This window comes from Anopheles maculipalpis, chromosome 2RL (assembly GCF_943734695.1).
Source record: "Anopheles maculipalpis chromosome 2RL, idAnoMacuDA_375_x, whole genome shotgun sequence".
Lineage (NCBI taxonomy): Eukaryota > Metazoa > Arthropoda > Insecta > Diptera > Culicidae > Anopheles > Anopheles maculipalpis.
Genome location: NC_064871.1, coordinates 39,011,162 through 39,029,687, shown reverse-complemented (window position 1 = coordinate 39,029,687; position 18,526 = coordinate 39,011,162). Strand labels below are relative to the sequence as shown.

The 18,526-nt window shown below is 44.0% G+C and overlaps 1 protein-coding gene across 2 annotated transcripts; it reads left to right on the top strand.

Moving 5' to 3' along the window:
• The first annotated feature begins 6,650 nt into the window (after positions 1–6,650).
• LOC126557405 (cuticlin-4) lies at positions 6,651–17,983 on the top strand. Of its 2 annotated transcripts, XM_050213175.1 has the most exons (4): positions 6,651–6,719; positions 15,565–16,074; positions 16,148–17,423; positions 17,676–17,983. In XM_050213175.1, the coding sequence occupies exons 1-4, from the start codon at positions 6,657–6,659 to the stop codon at positions 17,696–17,698; spliced, it is 1,872 nt and encodes a 623-aa protein (XP_050069132.1). In that variant the 5' UTR covers positions 6,651–6,656; the 3' UTR covers positions 17,699–17,983. The 2 variants fall into 2 exon arrangements, with proteins under 2 accessions (XP_050069132.1, XP_050069131.1); XM_050213174.1 differs by lacking the exon at positions 17,676–17,983 and having other exon boundaries at positions 16,148–17,643.
• Positions 17,984–18,526: the final 543 nt, after the last annotated feature.

Sequence of the window (18,526 nt, the reverse complement as noted above, 5' to 3'; positions counted from 1 at the left end):
TGGCTCAAGAAACAATTACGCTCTCTTAAACGTTTCGAAGCAATAATTTGCTTTTGAATATGTTCATTGATTTTAATCAAAAACTAATTCGTTTAATTTAACTGCCCAGAAATATTGTTCTTACTGTTACCCCCACACCTATACCACTAAAATCAAATCGATATGAAATTTGATTCGTGCTAACGATTGAAAAATACACAGAAAAAAACCAGTTTCACTTTTTCTTAGGCACCACAGTTTACGTTTCGCAACTATAAGGTGTTATTCTACCGCAAAATTCCCGGAGAAAGTATCATAATATCCGTGTTTGTGGGCATGGCGAACAGGGCCGGTGAGCGAAGTAAATCGAGAAGAATAAAATCAACATTCAAATAACACTCCTGCACATCCGGAATGTACGATTGGCGCAAAATCGCTGCACCGTAGGTATTATGAACAATCACCATTAGCAAGGTAAACTCCCCCAAAAGAAAGCGAACTCGCTCGATCGATCTGCACCAACTTATTGCACTTTTGGTACGATCGTCCGAAACAACCGGCAAGAGAAAAATAAAATGCCAATGTGAAACATACACAACACAGCAAAGGACAGCGTCAGCATCGTTGCTAAACGTCGATAATTAAATGACAGCTTTAATTTTTGGATGCCTTTACTTTCGTCGTTCGCGGGGATGCTATCGGTTTAAATTAATGCTGACAAATAACCACAGGTGCCCACCAGTACAGGTACCGTTGCTGTAACGTGTCCATCTGATACTCTTTGAGCCGTGTTGGATGAATACTGTAAAACGAATAACTACCATAAATGAATTCAATGTGTTTCGATACAAAAAATTAACTATCACAGTTCTTTTTTTTTATTTAGTGAAATACAAAAAATAACAATTTATCACAACGGATTGTTATAATCAAAAAAAAAAGAAAAGAAACTTTCCGGTGTCTCACTTTGTTTCAATTTGTAATTGGAAAATTATACCCCGTAGCTCGCGTCACTCGCGTACAGTGAAAACAGCGCCAAAACAGCGAAAGCACCAGTTCCAATTATTGTCCACCGGGGTCCTTCGTTTTGAGCCACCAACCGCGAGAGTCGAGCCGCTTGTCTTCGAAAACAGCTATATTTTTTCTATAGTCAAAACGTTACCTACCACCATTTAATAACCGCACCGTTGATAAGGCGCACGAAACAACAATAATTACGCATCCCCGCGCCTCGGAACCCGGAACACCAGCCAAACAACGGACAAGTATCTTCGGATACCGGACGACGCACGGTGCAGAAGAGCCCGAAAACAGTGCACCACCGATACGATACGTAATGATCGGCGTTGAAATAATTACCACATCAGATCCCCTTGCTCGGATGCTCGGGTTCGCATCCATTTCTTTCATCTTGCAGCGAGCCGCCCGTTTGTGACCCACATTTGGTCGGCCGGTTCGTTGATGTTTTGTTTCGTCTGGGTTTTTTTTTTCAACTACTTTTTTGTTACCCAAAAGCTGCAAGTGACTTTGACCGTTGTCGCGCAGTGAGAGAGAATGAGGAGATGAACATAAAATAGACGGCGAACCCTTTCCGCAAGGGAAAGTGATGTACAAGGGTCATGCGAGCCAGGATTCAAGGGACCAAAAGGGTTGTCCGCCGTATGATATGGGTTAAAGTTCCCGTTGATGTGCGATTTTTTTACTGACAGAAAACTCCACTCACAACTTTGGATAAAAGTGTCTAATAACCATAAAAATATTTCTCCTACCTGCACGTTTGTAATTCACTACACAAGCCTCATCATGCGGGAAAAAAAACATCTTACAATCAACCACCGTGGAAGCTTTCTCCACATGTGACTTCGATCCGGTGCCGTTCCGAAACTTCGAGAGCGTGAACAGAGCAGCCGATGAAATCATGCGCAGCGCGCCACCGAACAACAATCGTTATTGCATTACACCGATTGAACAATTTCACTCGACCGGTGCTTCCCTCCGTCGGTGCAGGACGTTACGATGAGTCACCGGAAGCAAAAACGGATCTAAAATTGTTTCCCAGTTCGGGCCCCCACTCATATGCCACACCAATCACGTAATGTGAACTGACGCAAATCTTCCTACTGCCCTAGTCTCATCCCTTCCAACATTGTGGCGCAGTTTTGTTTGCTGCTGCGTGATCGAACTGGATGTAGGTCGCGGACGGTCTTGTAAGCGCACACGCGAAGGGATTTTCCAACAGTTTTCTGCTCAGCTTACGAAAATGGGAAAGCATTGGCAAGGTACTGTTGGAAAGAAATAAAAAAATAAAACACAATACTTGATACTATTGCTCGTTTAAGACCATTACGAAAGCACAAGATCATAAGGCATACATTCAAGCGTCGCATTAACCACATCCGGCCTATCCGATGACATCCGGATACAGGCGCCAGAAACCATTATGCAAGCACTGCTGAGTGTGTTTCTCCTCCAAAAAGATGGTGACCCAGAAAATAAAACTTTATGACGCACAATAAGCAACATATCGTTCAAGGGCATTTTGGTGACAAAAGATGAAGTACAGAAAAAAGAAAGTCTTCAATCCTTGGGAAGATCCTGGTTGACAGTTCGTCGCTTAAAACGGTTCCCATTTTTTTTTTTTTTTGCTCCAAATGTAATGGAGCATCGGGAAGATTTTCAAACCATTGCTAATATATGCAACAGTCAATTGTAATGCCTTGCCCAATTCCTAACATGAACAGTAGATCGACCGAGCGCTAAACTTTCTCGTTCGAATGATTTATCAGTGCGCAACATCATCATGATCGTCATCATCATCACTCCGCTCGTTTGAGAGACTCGTCAGTTAATAAAGAAAACTATAAAAAAAGACTCTTTTTCTCAACTGAAATCATCCGGGGGAAGGGGAAAAACCAGGGCTGGTGGCAAATGTTGAGGAGTCTTCTGGAATTTGATACTCTGTCCCGCTCGTGGGAGTTACTTGGGGAGTTACACGAGCGCCAACCAAGCACTCCTCTTGCAAGCATGGTGCAAAAAACAAACCCCCACATGCACTCTCAAAAGCTAGTCACTCACGCAACGAAAATGAAAGTGAGATCACCTGGCTCTATGATGGTAGAGGCCCACCTCACCCAGCGCGCCTTCCTTCCGCCTCTCTCAATCTACGGTTCGGTTCGAGAAAGTTGCCCACGCTGTCCGATGTGCTTCAAACCAAACCAGACACCGTCTCTTCCCACTGTGAAGCTGCGAACCGAACCGCAACGTGAGATAGAGGCAGGCAGCGTTGTCGATGTTGTCTTTCCCATTCCACTGCTTCTCGACCCGAAGCAATGCACGCAAAACGGATGAGTGAAGGCCACTGCGCCACTCGGCAGCTTTCCACTTGGGCTATGGGCAGCGAAGAAAAGAAAGTCTTGGCTTGGTTAGACGAAGGGACGCGCGAGATAGAGGTGAAGGAAAATTGGAAAGCATTGAGATCCGCGTGCCTGCGTAACGGGGCACTCAGCGTAGCAAAGCTCGGAGTGCTCGGATTGTGCCCGGGCGGCCAGAGCTAGCCGTTTAGTTGGGAGCTACTTTCGAAACGAGACGGTCGCACGAACGAAACGCAGCTGGGCGCATCTAGTTCCGCGAAACACGACGGTCCGCGAACACGTTCGGTCGGTCCCACGCCAAAAGGATTGCAATTGGGGGATGTTTATTGGAGTTGCGCACCGAGTTAGTAAAACAGAACTCGGTGGACGGTTGTAGGGTGCAAGTGCGGTTGTATGCGTGCGTGTGTGTGTGTGTGCGGGCTAGTGATACAGCGATTGCCCAAGGATCACTAAACGGTGTGGAGAATCCTAGAAAGGCTTGTGCTTTTACATGTTAAAGTGTAAGTTTCCATTCCGGAAGAGTGTATATTTTAAAGCGTGTCCAGTAATTTCAATAGCAAATCGAATAGTGTGAAATAACTGCAAACAGTCAGTCACTCTTTTGAAGGTTCATTCTATTCGAAGCGCTCCCGTTAATACGCACCGGTTATCCGGCTAGTTAAAGCCCATAAGAAATCGTTCAACTGACATAAGCTGCAGGGTAGTGAAAAAAAAAAGTTACATTTTTCTCCCAGTGACCCAGATATTTTCCACCTGCTTTATTTTTTCTCTTACGTTTTTGTGGTTGTAGTTCGAAACCCGGCCCGTACGTGTGCTTTTGGCACTTTATTATATTTTTATTCCGAGCACGCGAGCCAACGGCAAACAACAGCTATTTGCGCATGTGATGCGTATCGAAGCCGAACGGCCGGCAGCGGAACTTCCGAAAAAAGGGATTAATGAAACCAAAAAAAAACGCAGTGAAAAAGCAGATTTTGTCGAAGAGATCAGCGGTATTGATACCGATAATGTTTAATTTTCTTTCGTGCACCTGTTTCGTGCATCGTGACGGTGGTGGCTTTTTAAGGTGCATAACTGGTGTTGGTGATGATGATGATGAATGGAAACCCCAAAACGGTACGAAAAGGAAAGAAATGAGTGAAGAAAAACACTAGGATCTTTTGCTTGGTTGTGATGGAATAAAACCATACATATCCGGATAAATGTTAAATTTATAGCAAAGAGTTCGTGTTTAGCGGTAGTAGTGAAAGTGGAAAGTTGCCTTACTGCGTGTCAGAGGTCGTGTTGAAGAATTGAAACTACAATCGTAAATTAGAAGTGAAATGTAGTGTGATTTCGCTATTCCTCATTTCTTCCCCATTCAAGTAGAATTGAACATGTTCAAACCTATAGTGAACAGTGTGTATAAAATAAAACCCATCGCAAAAAAACATATTCAACATCCCATTTGACACATCTACCAAACAAACAGCCAGACAGCGTGAAAGTGCCGTTACCGGGATTGGATGCATATTTCCCCATCTCATACCGATCAATCATCGCGCTTGGAGATCGTAAAATATGGGGAAGGAAACAAAAACGAAGGAGGAAACACCTGTGAAATTAGAACATAGTGCAATAGCTATAAAATATGATGGAATCGTGAGATATGAAATGTTTTGCGAGAAGCAGCAAACCAACAAAACTCTCCGTAACGATCGAATTTGGCAGGATAAACGTGCTGGTGTGCTGCAAAGCTCTATTCGATCATGTTGTGCGCCGACTGTGAAAGTGAATGAATGACAACTGGTTTGTTTGGAACGGGCGGAACCGGATCTGCTCAGGGACGAATGCGCGATGTTCGTTGGAGAATGGATTTTGGTTTTGCTCGGTGCCGTCTGACGGTATCGTGAAGGAGAAAGTAGACTTTATACGCTGACGATTACTGGGTTATTTGCTTAACGAGAAGTTACTAGTTTCTTTCCTTTTTTTTCATTCCATCGCTTTTCAACCAAAAGTTTCAACAGCAACAAAAACTGGCCTATTTCTTCAGCGAGCTTTAAAATTATTCTTTCTCCCTGTGTACACAACCAGAACCAGAACCAGAACAGAGATTGCAGCATAATTAAGCACCCCAATAGCTCAATTACCTTTGCCGTAAATTCTGTTCTGCCCAAACTTGGCACACTTCTTCTATTCTTTCACGCAATCGCCCGAGCGTCCGAAATTCCGGCGATGGAACACTGTCGAAAGGTGTAGCATAAACAGCAACATAAACAGAAGCCCAAACAACCGCTAATATAAAAACGTGCAATAAATAATCGGGTCAGGTGCCGGCAGCCACACGCTACGAAGTGTCCGAATCGTAGCTATTTCCCCTTCCATTACCGGGAGCTAACTGAATCAAAACTCCAAGACCACCTTGGTGGCTTTTGTTTGAGGTGCCTTTTTTGCGATTTGCAGTTTAGCAGATGCGCAACTTTTGCCTTTTTCATCATTACGTAATTTGTCCTGTCCACTGTTTGCGCGTTCCGTTGCACGAGTTCAAAGCTCGCGCCACAAGTGTCTGTGCCTGGCCAGAGATTTACCGTTCTGTAGCGGAGCATCTGTACAAAGCAGCATGGAACGTCACGTTAACACAAGCATTCACACGGCTTCAACGTTAGCGATTTTATATGCTGCATGAAAGATAGACCTCGTGACCATCGCCTACCGGTTGAAGCAGATAGATTAACCTTCATTTTGCTGTTTCTCCTATCGTTCTCATGCACGATTTTTCACAACTTTAACCATCTTGCACACATGTGTCAGATTATTACAATCGAAATATATCGGTTTCTCTCTTAAAGAGCTGTCCAGATATAAAGCTTTTACCTGAATGTGGTCCGGATTATTTCCTTAAAAGCGCAACCGTAAGCTTTATTCACTTAATATCGTGATTAGATTGTTTCTTGTCTAAAGCGTTTATTTTAAAAATCAAGTTTGATGTATTATTCTCTCACCGCTCATTTTGGTTTAAATAAATAATGTACACATATTTTCACTTAATGTTCACTATGAACCGCCCTACAAGCAATTTAGCTAACTTTCTTCGTTTTCTCTGTTTTCTCTTTGTTTCTTTCATGCCAATTGCTGCCGATCACCGATGGGGCTTCGGCTGCTGCAGATAACGGATAATCTGTACCGACCGCTGCCATAGACTGCTGTAGTGATATATATATAAAATAGAAAAGTGAACGAAAGAAACACGAGCATCAGGACGATCACAAAACCTTTGCGAAAACGAACAACAACACTACGAGAAACGAACTGCGAAAAACGAAAACCATGATGGGCTACCGAATGCGATCCTTGGTCGCAACGTTCGTGCTACTATTCACAGTACTCGAGGTGAGTGATGAGTGTAAGGGTAAAAAAGGTTTTTGTTCAAACAACAAACGGTTCCATCAGCAACGCCACAGGGTGATTTTTTTATTTTTGCACCTAATAATGGTGACGCATTTTCATCCTAGAAACTGCAATTGCCCTTTTGCTTTTGTATCCATCGACAGCACAAGAGCATGTAAAAGATGTAATCAAAAAGGAAAAACAATCTCCCCCCTAGTTCATTTTAAGCTTTCCACGCGGCCAGAAGGCGAACGATCAACAGTTATTGGTGCTCTGTACGTTCCGGCTTCAATCCGAAGGTTGCTTATAACTTGATTTGTAGTCCCTTCGGGAAGAGGGTTTTATTCCACTAAACACTGCTTTTTTCCCCAACCGCGGATGCCAGTTAATTGTAATCAAGGCCTTTTAGGAAGGGGTTGCACATTATTACTGCCAAAGAAAAAGGAGGTTTCCAACAGTGCCCTAATTTAATAAGACCCATCCTGCGCTTTGCGAGAGGCGTTTGAATTAAAAGGTTATCGAAACGCCTTAATAGCTTTTTAGCTGTAAGAGAAGCGAACAATTTTCGGCATCTCTCAAACCGCAAACTATTACTTTCGCGTATCAATACGTAAACCACAAAATTATATTTCGAGCGCCATGCAAATGCGGGTAATTTGAATTTTGCTTTCTTTGATTACAGTACGTTTCATAACATCTTTCCATAAGGTGATGGTGAATAATCACGTAACGCGTGTATGCATTCTGTTAGAAAGAGCCTCAAATAAAAAAGGTCAGAAAATCGGGGTACAATATCATAGATTGAAACATTCGTTTGTATTTATGCAGGTACAGTGATGAATCGTGTAATAGCCTGTATGTGTGGCGAACGAGATAGATAAGTCAGCCAAATTACGTGACCTGTAATTATTCAGCTTGATTTTGACGTCTTATGAGATGTTTCATTGATTTGATCCTACATACAATGGCACACATCAACTCTTATCATTGAGTCAATCACTTCAAATCACGTTCAAGCAAAACGAAACAAGACTAATAACGTACGAATCTGTAATAACACAGCCGATTTAGGTTAATTTCTGTGCCTTTGCATGCTGCATTACAGCAGCAGCATTATTTTTTTTATTTAAGAGGTCAAATGTTATAACACTTGTAATGAACAATATAAGAGCAGCATGAAGCTGTAATCCATTTGTAACTATTTTCTATCAGTGATTTTCTTAAGTCATGCTTCTGCTAACAGAACAACAATGTTGATGAAACGCACAACATATTTTTTTCGTTACAAACGTTTCGTGGTCTCAAATTCGTGGTCTGTTGGTATCATTGGTAAACGGTTTTATTGGTTAAAAACCGATATCGATAGTAAAGTGGAGAAAAAATAAACAAATGGCTAACATTTATCGCACCAACTCATCATCTATTGGAGGTTAATCTGTGAAAAAATACAATCCGAGAGAAAAGCTCTAAGGGAGGATATTAAACCTCCTCCCCCCCGTTAAACCAAACTGCAAATGCACACTTTCACCTTCACGAAAAGTGTTTTGCGGTTTTCATTTTCCACGAACGTCAAGCTGAGTGACACGGCAACATTAACCTGAGATACGTTTTGGCTTTTGGTTTGAAATGGGTCGTTCATACTGTCCTTCCGTAGGGTGTTTTTTTTCTCACTGTGCCACAATAACAATAGAAGTTGCCCACTGATCTTTGCATTGCCGGTGATCGCACAAACAGTGCAATCGGACTCATTAAATAAAAAAAAAAACTGCACTGCTCTGCGCTCTGCATTATTTTGTGTCACTTTCACCTTTCAACCGGCAATAAAGCAGACGTTCGCATACAGCTGCAAATCATGCTCGTGCGAAAATGGTGGATCTATCGAGGGAAAACTCTCACTATTAAACAAAAAATAAAAACATCAAAAAAGGGATGCAGTAATTTGTGGCGGTACCGAAATAGATCAAAATTTTCCAGCTTAACTAAATCGATCTTCGCATAAATGAATGAAACGAAAGCTGCCACAATTAAATTATATTGCCGTTTTGATTTTTCTTTTTTTTTACTTTTTCAAATTGTTGGTGCATTGTGCCTTGTTTAATACAATTGTTTTCAATCTGGTACGTGTTGGATTGCATTGTAAATTAAAATCATTCATCCAAATGATCATTTCAAGTGACTTCGGAGGAAACTTTTGCAACGCACATTCTCTTCCGTGAATTATTAGGAAATTTATACGACGATTCATTCTATTCCGTTACATTTTCCAACAAATTGCACTTAAAATGATTCATGTTCAGATGTTTCTCTTGTTTGCCTTGAGATTTTTTTTTCTATTGGATCGTTACCTTGAGATCCATTATTTGTTTCACCGCTAAATAGCGGTGAACATGAACATCAAACCAATCAATTCTTTCGTTTTTGTAAGCCGAAATTCCACCACGACAAGTGCCGTGAATGTAGATTGCTTTTTTTATATTTTCTTAACTTGCTGTTTCTAGTATGCGATTTTTGTTAGCTGTTTTTGTTCATTTATCCAACGTAATACGTAGAATGAAAGAATCTTGAACGAAATGGAAAGATTTTGAATCATTGGAACATATTTCGCAAGGTTTTGTGAGATATTTCCACCTCATTTTCTACTAAATAATTGGATGATAAGCATGAATCATTTTGATAATCAATGCTTATCGAATTAAGCATCGTTAGGTTCTTCTGAATTAATGCACGTTGAAGGGGGAAAGAAGCTTCATCATAACAAAACGCCTTTCCACCATGTATTGCCAACTGCTATGATATATTGAGAGCATACAATCTCATATTTCGTTGCAAGTAAATGTCTTCACGATATATACAATATATTCTGTTTCCTTAACGGGATAATAAAGTATCATTTTTCGGTAAAACAAGGCGAACCAACCGTCTGTGTAAGTGATCCTGTTTTGTGGTTTTCAACCTATCATATTTTATGAAAACCTGCCACATAAATATTGTTGGACAAAAACGCAAAACACATTCTTTTACTGGAACATATTTCAATACACCAATACACGCTGAAACTCTAGAAATGACAACAAATCCCAACAACGTATGCTCCTATAGTAAGTATGTTCGATGAAAGGGAAAAGGGTTTCGTTGGTTCGTTCTTCAGCGAATGCAATCATAGTGAAAGTGCTCCACTCAGAACGGACGACCAAGCACTGGTCTGGCTTCTCGTGCTTTCACGGGTCAAGCTAAGAGCACTAGCTGTTGGTGGACCTCCACCCGGCGCTTCGGACTCGTATACGGTTCGATGCACTCGGATGATTCCGTTATAAATGATATACGATTACATCAGCATGACCTAATTTAATTTCCGTTCGGTCAGCTGCTGTCTCCGAAAGTCTGCAAGTAACGTTGTCAAGCATGGGTTTTGTTTTGCTGTGTTTGCTATTCTTTATTCCGATGAAAGATATTCTTGGGAGAAATAATGAAACTTTTAAGACATCAAACGAGTTTGAAGAATTTTTTTTTCCAGGTAGATTAGCGAGAATTGTCTTTATGTATTACATTTTTGTGGTGTTTTGTTGTAATGACTTTTTTTTATACAAAAACTGCCCACAACTTCATTAACATACGCTTAACGGAAGCGTATTAGAAATCGGTACACCAAACCAACCGATCGCATTGGAACAGTTCCGCTCCATAAACAAAAGCTTTCCAGCTAGCGAAAGAGAACCGGTAGGAAGAAATAGTGGTGAAAATCGAGAAAACACCACGTGAGTGCCGTTTTATTTTCTTCAAATAGGAGAAAATTTGAAAATTGCATCCATTGAGCTACCCCTCCCCTCGGTGCTTGATTCGTCACGGATAAGCACCGGAGGAAAAAGGTTTTCTGTTGTTGTGAATTTATTTATATTTCTCACTACCTTACGCTTTTTACCGTCCTCTCCGCCACGATCCACACATGTGTGGAGCTCGTACACCCGGGAGTTGCGGATCTTCTTCTCTCGCACACGTACACGTAAGTTGATGATGATTTGTGAATCGTGCTGATCATCAGGTAAAAGAGGGTTCGTCGCTTTGGCGGCGTTTCAATCATCCGGCTGCGCAAATGTATACGCTTGCCAGACGTAGGGTAAAGCAAAGGAGAAATTTTACCCTTCCCTGCGCGAGAGTTTTGTACCGTTCGCAAACTTTCACTTTGCTTTCCACTTCATGGCACGGGCCACGGTTGACGTTCACGGGCCCCGTTGTATGAAAGATCATTGGACTGTAGCGTGTGTGTGTGTTTTTTTTTATATATGCCCTCCCTACAGCGGTAGGGAGTGTCAACATGGCTACATACCATAAAGATTTGTTATTCGATTGGATTAGAACATCTCGTGGTGCCGTCGCACTAGCGTCAGTAAACATTATCTCTCCTCGGTCAACAGAGTGGTAGTGATGACGGAGGTAAACCCGCACGGACTTCAGGTGAAGTGCGAACCTTCAAACACCTGTCGGGTGAGTTTTGCTTAGCGAACACTGTCATTCTTGAACTTTCGCTAAACGTTTCTTTCATCACGTAAAAGCAAATCACCAAAGCGATCGGATGTGATCTTTGATTGATGATAATCCTTCATTTTAGTTTTGGACTGCAAAGTCATTAGAGAGATTTCGCCGTGTGCAAAGCTGGGTACTGAATGGGCCATTTAACAGTACCTGATTGATGTTTGTTTGGCGTTGGCGAACCTAACCGATACGATTGTTGTTGGTTAGTATTTTCCGGTTGTTTTGACATATCGATCCAACAAACGATCGTATCTTGTTTACATTCAATGCTAATGTCTAAGCTTTCTTTGCTTTTTTCTTCAGAGCAGACCGCATACAAACTATAGTGATTTCCTTTTATGTCTTTTAATGACACGTACCGATGTGACTCCATGTCAAAGGAGTCCGTCTTTCGCAAAGAATGATGCTAGTGATACACATTTCGTACACTCCACTAAACAAGCCTTAATCATGGGTGTTGAGTCGATTCGAACCGCCCCGAAGATAGTTTAACATGAATCACTATTGAGTTTTTTATAGTCTTTGGGACGGTTGGGCCGAGAACGTTAATCGAAAATCGATTTTCGATTAACGTTATACATTTTAACTATTGGCAAGTCAGGCACGAATAAGCATTTGTCAGAGCTGCAGCTTCCAAAGGCGATCATAATTTTTCTTTCTTACTGTCATTTCAAAAATACCCCTTAGCCGAATTTGCTATTTTGGTTGTGATGACCCAGTTCCTATCGGGAGATCGCACCCTTTCGCTGGGGTTTGGACGGAGCAGGGCAAGCAAAAAGGTGAAACAGCCCCTTAAGGGTAACCGCGCCAGGCCACCCCTAGAGTGTGGAAGGTGATCAGGACACGAAATTAATTATTCCAAACTAACATTTATCTGTCGCTCGGTCGTAGACGTAGGCAAAGTTTATACGCTGCGGTGGGTGCCGTAAGTTGACCGCAAAACAGGGGAAATGGTTGGTTCACTTTTTCTTTCAATCATGCTATCGTGATGAGGGTTTGAGTGGGAAACAGGAACAGTCTTTCATTCATGTTGTCATTAGTGTTAAGGGTGGTATCGCTGATAGATAGGTCGATGTACAAGAGGCAGCGGTAAAAGACGCAGGATCGCCGGGAATGTGTCAACCACTGTGGGGTCATTAATCATACTTTCTTGTGCTAGTAGAATAGGAATTTTCTATAAATGTATGTTAACATAAAAATGTGCTATTTTAATCTGTCTCTCAAAAATGAAGATTAGTTTTACATACTTAGGCTAGGCTGCACCTCTTTTCGTAAATTATTAAATAAAAATAAATGAAATGTTTTATTGATAGTACCGCTTACATTGATGCTACAAAAAGCCTGTTAGGTAGGCATATCAGTTGCTGAACCGCTCCATTGATCGACTGAATAGCTCGATAATTAGCGCAACCATCCCATTGACAGGTCGTTTGACAGATCAGTGATCGGTGATGATCACTCTCAAGCTTGTTGTTTACCTTGCTTGTGATCCAGGCACATAGTTTCCCAACAAACTAAGCTTCACTAAGATCTTATAAAAAGCTCCTCTAATTATTTCCGATTCCATCAGCTAATTGACTGCAGGAAAGTATCTATTGATAGGACACAAAACGGATTCGAAAACCGTCTTCTCGGCCATAGCACTTGTTTTGTTGCAAGGAAAAAAGACACAGGCAAACACAAATCCCGGTACTTTCAACTGGTTTTATCTTCAAACGACATTACCATGCTTTCCTACTCTCACTCTCGCTTGTTGGCATGTTTCCTTCGCTCTGTCTTTGCTATGTTCCCGTTTTTTTTTTTTCGGAGCGAACCAATCAAAATACGTACGTACTGGAGGGATGTATTTATCTATCTGTCACTTGAAGCGATCCGGAATTCCGTACGGTGGTGGAACCCACCACACCATACCCGGTCATCCGGAGTGCGTGTGGTATCGTGTTGTCTATGCACTACGGATCGCCGTGGCATCGATTCGATTCAGTTCGCCCGTAACGTTGAAAGTGCCAGACGCCCAGTGGAAGGAAACAAATCGAAGAAGAAAGTGTAACGACGATACTAGCGGCCTTTTCTAGGGCACTGCCGAAGCCACAGCCGCAATTATGACCATACCTGTCCGTAGGTGCACCACTGTAGTGCATTTTCCGCTGCACTGGTTTTGCTTGCAGTGCTGGAGTGCAGGACGAAGTTTGGCAGGAAGTGGTGTAGCGAATGTGGTTACATTGCAAGGGGGATGTGAGATAGCAAGATTCGTCGCACAAGCAAGATAAACGAATGGAGAAAGCGATTTGAATAATGCGTCAAGCAGTAGAATTAAGCTACGGAAAAGTGGATAGAGTGGCTTAAAAAACAAGTTGATAGCGGATTGCTATGAGGTTTAGCAAACTGCAAAAATTGGATTTTATATTTTTGCTTTGCGTGTGCATCACAACACAGAATCTTCGCTTCCACGAAGTAGCTCAAATGTGCTTCCAACAATACAAATTTCACTGTATGAAGACGCTCCTTCCTAACTGTGCTGCGGATAATGCACTTTCTTCTACAACAGCTAATGTGATTCAATATTTCACGGTTAGAATCGCATGGCTTGAAGGCGGAATTTTCCTCCAAACCAACCATCACAAAACGGCATTAAATCAATCACTTTTAGCATGTAACAATGAGCCAGCGTGCTCTTTTCCTCGCGCGTACTGTTAGTCGCCACTCATTTTGTTTAACACACCCAAAATTCACCTGACGAAGACTACTGTTTTGCTTGTGCTTCATCAAGCGCTAATTTATGGGCGAAGTCGTTGGACATGCGGCATTAGGTATTTTCGAACACGTCGATATACTTTCTTCACACCGGCCCCCGGTCTGTAATTGGGTTATCAGTCACGCATCTTTAAACCGACCAGTATGAATCAACCGCTCTAGGCAGTACGAGAGGCAGCAAAATCGTTCGTCAAAATTGAATAAAGAAAAACCACACATGTGAAGCGCTAAGATGAGAGATATTTTTTTACCGGCACACCTGAGTGCCTTAGCAGGGAATAGAAGCTGTTTATCTGGTTCGACCCAAATAAGTGTTATGCTTCTGTAAAGGATTATATGTTAAACGTAAGCGTTGTGTGACGTTGCATCAACTAGAGCGCATCGAAGTGTGATGAAACGTGGGGTTTGAGAGAAAGTCAAACCGGGTGCCAATATATGATCGAAGATTCTAAAGGCTAAAGTTATTTCTTACACAGAAGAATCTCTTCAAGCACTTAGGTTTAGAGTTTTGTCGTACGTTTGACTTTGTTCTTGATCATAATCCCATACTTAAACCCTCAAGTTTAAGCTGGACACTACTCTCCACGACTCAAGTCACCAGGCTAGTGTTTCGCAATGGTACCTGCACCCATTCTCGTACATCTAACGCCTAACTAATACGGTACGAAGAGAAAGCGCATCCACCACGTGTATACCGGCCGTACAGTACCGTACCTCACGGAACCAACGGAATGCTCACATCTTCACCGTACCACAGAAGGTCGCTCGTATACGGCCCAACACTTGCTCATGTGCACATGTCCAGTTTCGGTCGCGTACGGCTACCGCAATGTGTTGCAAGAAAGCGCAAGGAAAATCTGTACCGGTTTCATTTAATTACCGGTGTGTTGTGTTACTTTTTTTTTCCTTGTTCATTCGTGGAATCATATCATAAAATAAATGTGTGGCTTGTGGTGGTGCACCGCAAATGGACGTTGGTGGCAGCGTTTTATTAGCCAGCTGCTCTTCACCGGCGCAACTCGTATCGCGGCCGGAGGCTTTGTGAACGAACGGTACCAGTCGCTTCCAGCACCGCGAAGATGAAGGGCACACTGGAACTGGAGGCTGTGCCTCTTTCCCTGCATGGTCGGGTTTTGACGAGAAGCGAAAAAACAATATCAAACACACACATACACGCAACGCAGTGCAATGCTTTTGGGAAAGCGATGTACCACGTCGTGGGTCTGATGGTGGGTTGGTTGGTAAATGAAAGCTAATCGTAACGCAGCATTTTCATGCCATCGTAGGTTGCTGTCGGCCAAATGGCACATATTGTAATGCGCAGAGGAATAAATTGAATCAAGTTAATTCGTGAGCATTGAAATTGAAATTGCAGCAAAATAGAAAGTATCTTTCGCTACGGTTGTGGTTGAATGAAAACAATTGGCGAGAGATGAAAAAGCCAGCTGATAAGCTTACTGTTGTTTGCTTAGCGATGGGTGAAGATCGTGATGTGATGGCGTAGTTGACGAATGAACGGTATGAAGAAAGCTGATGTCATTCTTTTTCTCTACTTCATTTGCAGAATGTCCACTGTGATGCACCGTTGGTCGATTCGGCAGCACTGCCGTTGGAGCACAGAGCCGTCTACGGTCCGCCTGCACCATCACCAGTATACGGTACGCCTGGTTTGCTGAGTGGCGGCGGAGGTAGCAGCGGCCTGCTTGGAGGCGGCGGCGGCGGTGGCGGTGGAGACGACCCATGGCCACTGTCCGCCTCGAACGACAGCCCGCAGATTAAACATCTGCAGGTGCAGTGCGAAAAGACGCACATGCGCGTCAACATCGAGTTCGACCGGCCATTCTACGGTATGATCTTCTCGAAGGGCTTCTACAGTGATCCGCACTGTGTACATCTGAAACCGGGCACGGGCCATCTGAGCGCCACATTCGAAATATTCTTAAACAGCTGCGGTATGTCCAGCTCGGCCAACCATAATGCAGCCAGTTTCGGCGGTCCGACCCCGTCCGGTAGCTACGTGGAGAACACGATTATCATCCAGTACGACCCGTACGTACAGGAAGTTTGGGATCAGGTACGTATTTTTGAGTATAGGTCGGATAGCAGCGAAAAACTTGGACACTAAACATCATCGGCTTTGCTTTCAGGCTCGTAAACTTCGCTGCACGTGGTACGACTTCTACGAGAAGGCTGTGACCTTCCGACCGTTCCAGGTGGATATGTTGCACGCCGTGACGGCCAACTTCTTGGGCGATAATCTCCAGTGCTGGATGCAGATCCAGGTCGGCAAGGGTCCGTGGGCGTCCGAGGTGTCGGGTATCGTGAAGATCGGCCAAACGATGACGATGGTGCTGGCGATCAAGGACGACGAAAACAAGTTCGATATGTTGGTGCGCAACTGCGTTGCCCATGACGGCAAACGGGCCCCGATTCAGCTGGTCGATCAGCACGGTTGCGTGGTGCGGCCAAAGATTATGAGCAAGTTCCAGAAGATAAAGAACTTCGGCCCGTCCGCATCGGTGGTTTCGTTTGCATACTTCCAGGCGTTCAAGTTCCCCGACTCGATGAACGTACACTTCCAGTGCGTGATCCAGGTTTGCCGGTACAACTGCCCCGAGCCGAAGTGTGCCGGTGGAGACTACGGACTTCCAGCGCTGACCGGAAACGGCATTTCGGGCGAATACGGTGCACCAGGTGCGCTGAGCGGCGAATACGGACCACCGCATCTGTCCGAATATGGAGTACCTCCAGCGGCCTACCCAGATCCTCGCCATCCTTCGGACGCGTCCGGTGCGTACTCGGAAAATCAGGACAGTGTTGTGCCGGCCCCGCAAGCTCAAACGTCAGCCAACTCGGCCGAGAACAAATCCGACGGTCCAGTGAACGCTAACGATCGCATCGAATCGCAGGCACAATCTGCGAACCCCACGTCGAACGATATTCACGATCACATCAACATGCCACCCCCACCACCACCAGGTCAGACGTCGTACGTCACCGTGACCAAGCAGAAGAAGGACGATGGACTATCGGGCGAGAACAGCGGCAATCTGGTCAGTCTGGGCGGTCGACCACGATCGGTCGAGGGACTGGATGATTTGCGCGGAGTACGCCGACGACGGGATACGATGTCGGTTGTGATCAGGCCACGCATCTACAAGCGTGACGCCCAAGAGATGACGGATGTCAACACGGAGCGCATCATCCAGGTGGTGGCCCCGGGAGACGTCAACTTTGCGCTCAACAATGCGTCCGGCAATGAGACGGTCGTGATCCAGTCGCAGCGCACCGTCGATCCGGAAACGATCTGTATGTCGGTACCGAGCTTTGTCGGTGGGCTGGTGATGTTGCTGCTCGTTCTAGCCGTCGCGTCTCTGGTGGCCGCGTTCTTGTTTGTGCGCGTGCGACACTTCGACCGGAAAGGTACGTCCGTCAACCGTCGACCACACTTTGTACTGTCCGAGCTGTGGACATAAGGTGCAGCATGTTTAGCCGATGTCTTATCGTTCGTTCTTTTCTTTTCTTTCTTTCATCTCACGCCATTATTTTCGCTTGGTACACCATGATGGTTCATACTGATGCACTCTTCAATCCTTTTCTTGTGGGGGATGTTCATCATCATGGCACAACGCACTTGTCTACGCACTCTATGTATCACACTTTACCAAACCGCAGCCAGCCCATTCTCCGGACACTAAGCGACAACTAACCGTGGGTCGTCCTCGTGCCTGAATGCTCGCCAGAGAGAAAAGCTTGCGGGATGACACCTGCACCTCTGACCGAGTGACCCCTTGCGAGTGTGGGAAACTATCCATCGGTTCTATTGCAATCTCGACCCTCAAGGAGCACCTTCATTTTCATTTTGTAAACATTACTTCGGCACAGTCTCCGTGTTGTCAATCGCTGTTGAGCATCCGCTCTTCTGTTACCTGAGCACCATCTAGCATCCATCACACTATAGGCAGCTTCCGGAGGGATCGAACATAGTCTTCAAGTCACATTTGTCAGTATAGTAAGTGTCGCTTCCGAGAGGGCGGCCGCGATAGCCCTAGATAGATGAGGGACCCAATCGAATGCACGAAACGAAATCTAGAAACACATTCTCTACGCAGCATCGCACTACTCAAAGTGGGACGATGGGACTACACCAACAGTTTCAAGAAGAGACACTAACCCACCCATCCAACACCCAACCCTTAATCTAGCGAAACCGCTTAACACCTCATACCATCATCGTCATTTCCCGTGCGCCCTCGCGCACTACTAACACGATTGCCTCTTAATTTATTACGATTATTATTATTATATTATTATCGATTTGGGTACTACTACTATCGCGAACAAACGGCACCCTCCCCCGTCTCCTGACATATCCTTCTTTGCGTTAAGTGTACGATACCAAACGAATGTGTATTACCATACCACCAACAGTTAATTTATTGCACGTTCCCAATTCCCACACTTCGTATTTATCATCCTGTACATCTTTATCGAAAGTTCCCCGTTCATCCAAGCTCTTCCTGTTC

What these genes read in the sequence shown, in the direction of transcription:
- LOC126557405 (XM_050213174.1), top strand. Translation starts at nt 6,657, where the DNA reads ATGATGGGCTACCGAATGCGATCCTTGGTCGCAACGTTCGTGCTACTA. An exon ending in TACTATTCACAGTACTCGAG is followed by an intron (nt 6,720 to 15,564) that starts GTGAGTGATGAG and finishes CTTCATTTGCAG; the next exon opens with AATGTCCACTGTGATGCACC. An exon ending in TACAGGAAGTTTGGGATCAG is followed by an intron (nt 16,075 to 16,147) that starts GTACGTATTTTT and finishes CTTTGCTTTCAG; the next exon opens with GCTCGTAAACTTCGCTGCAC.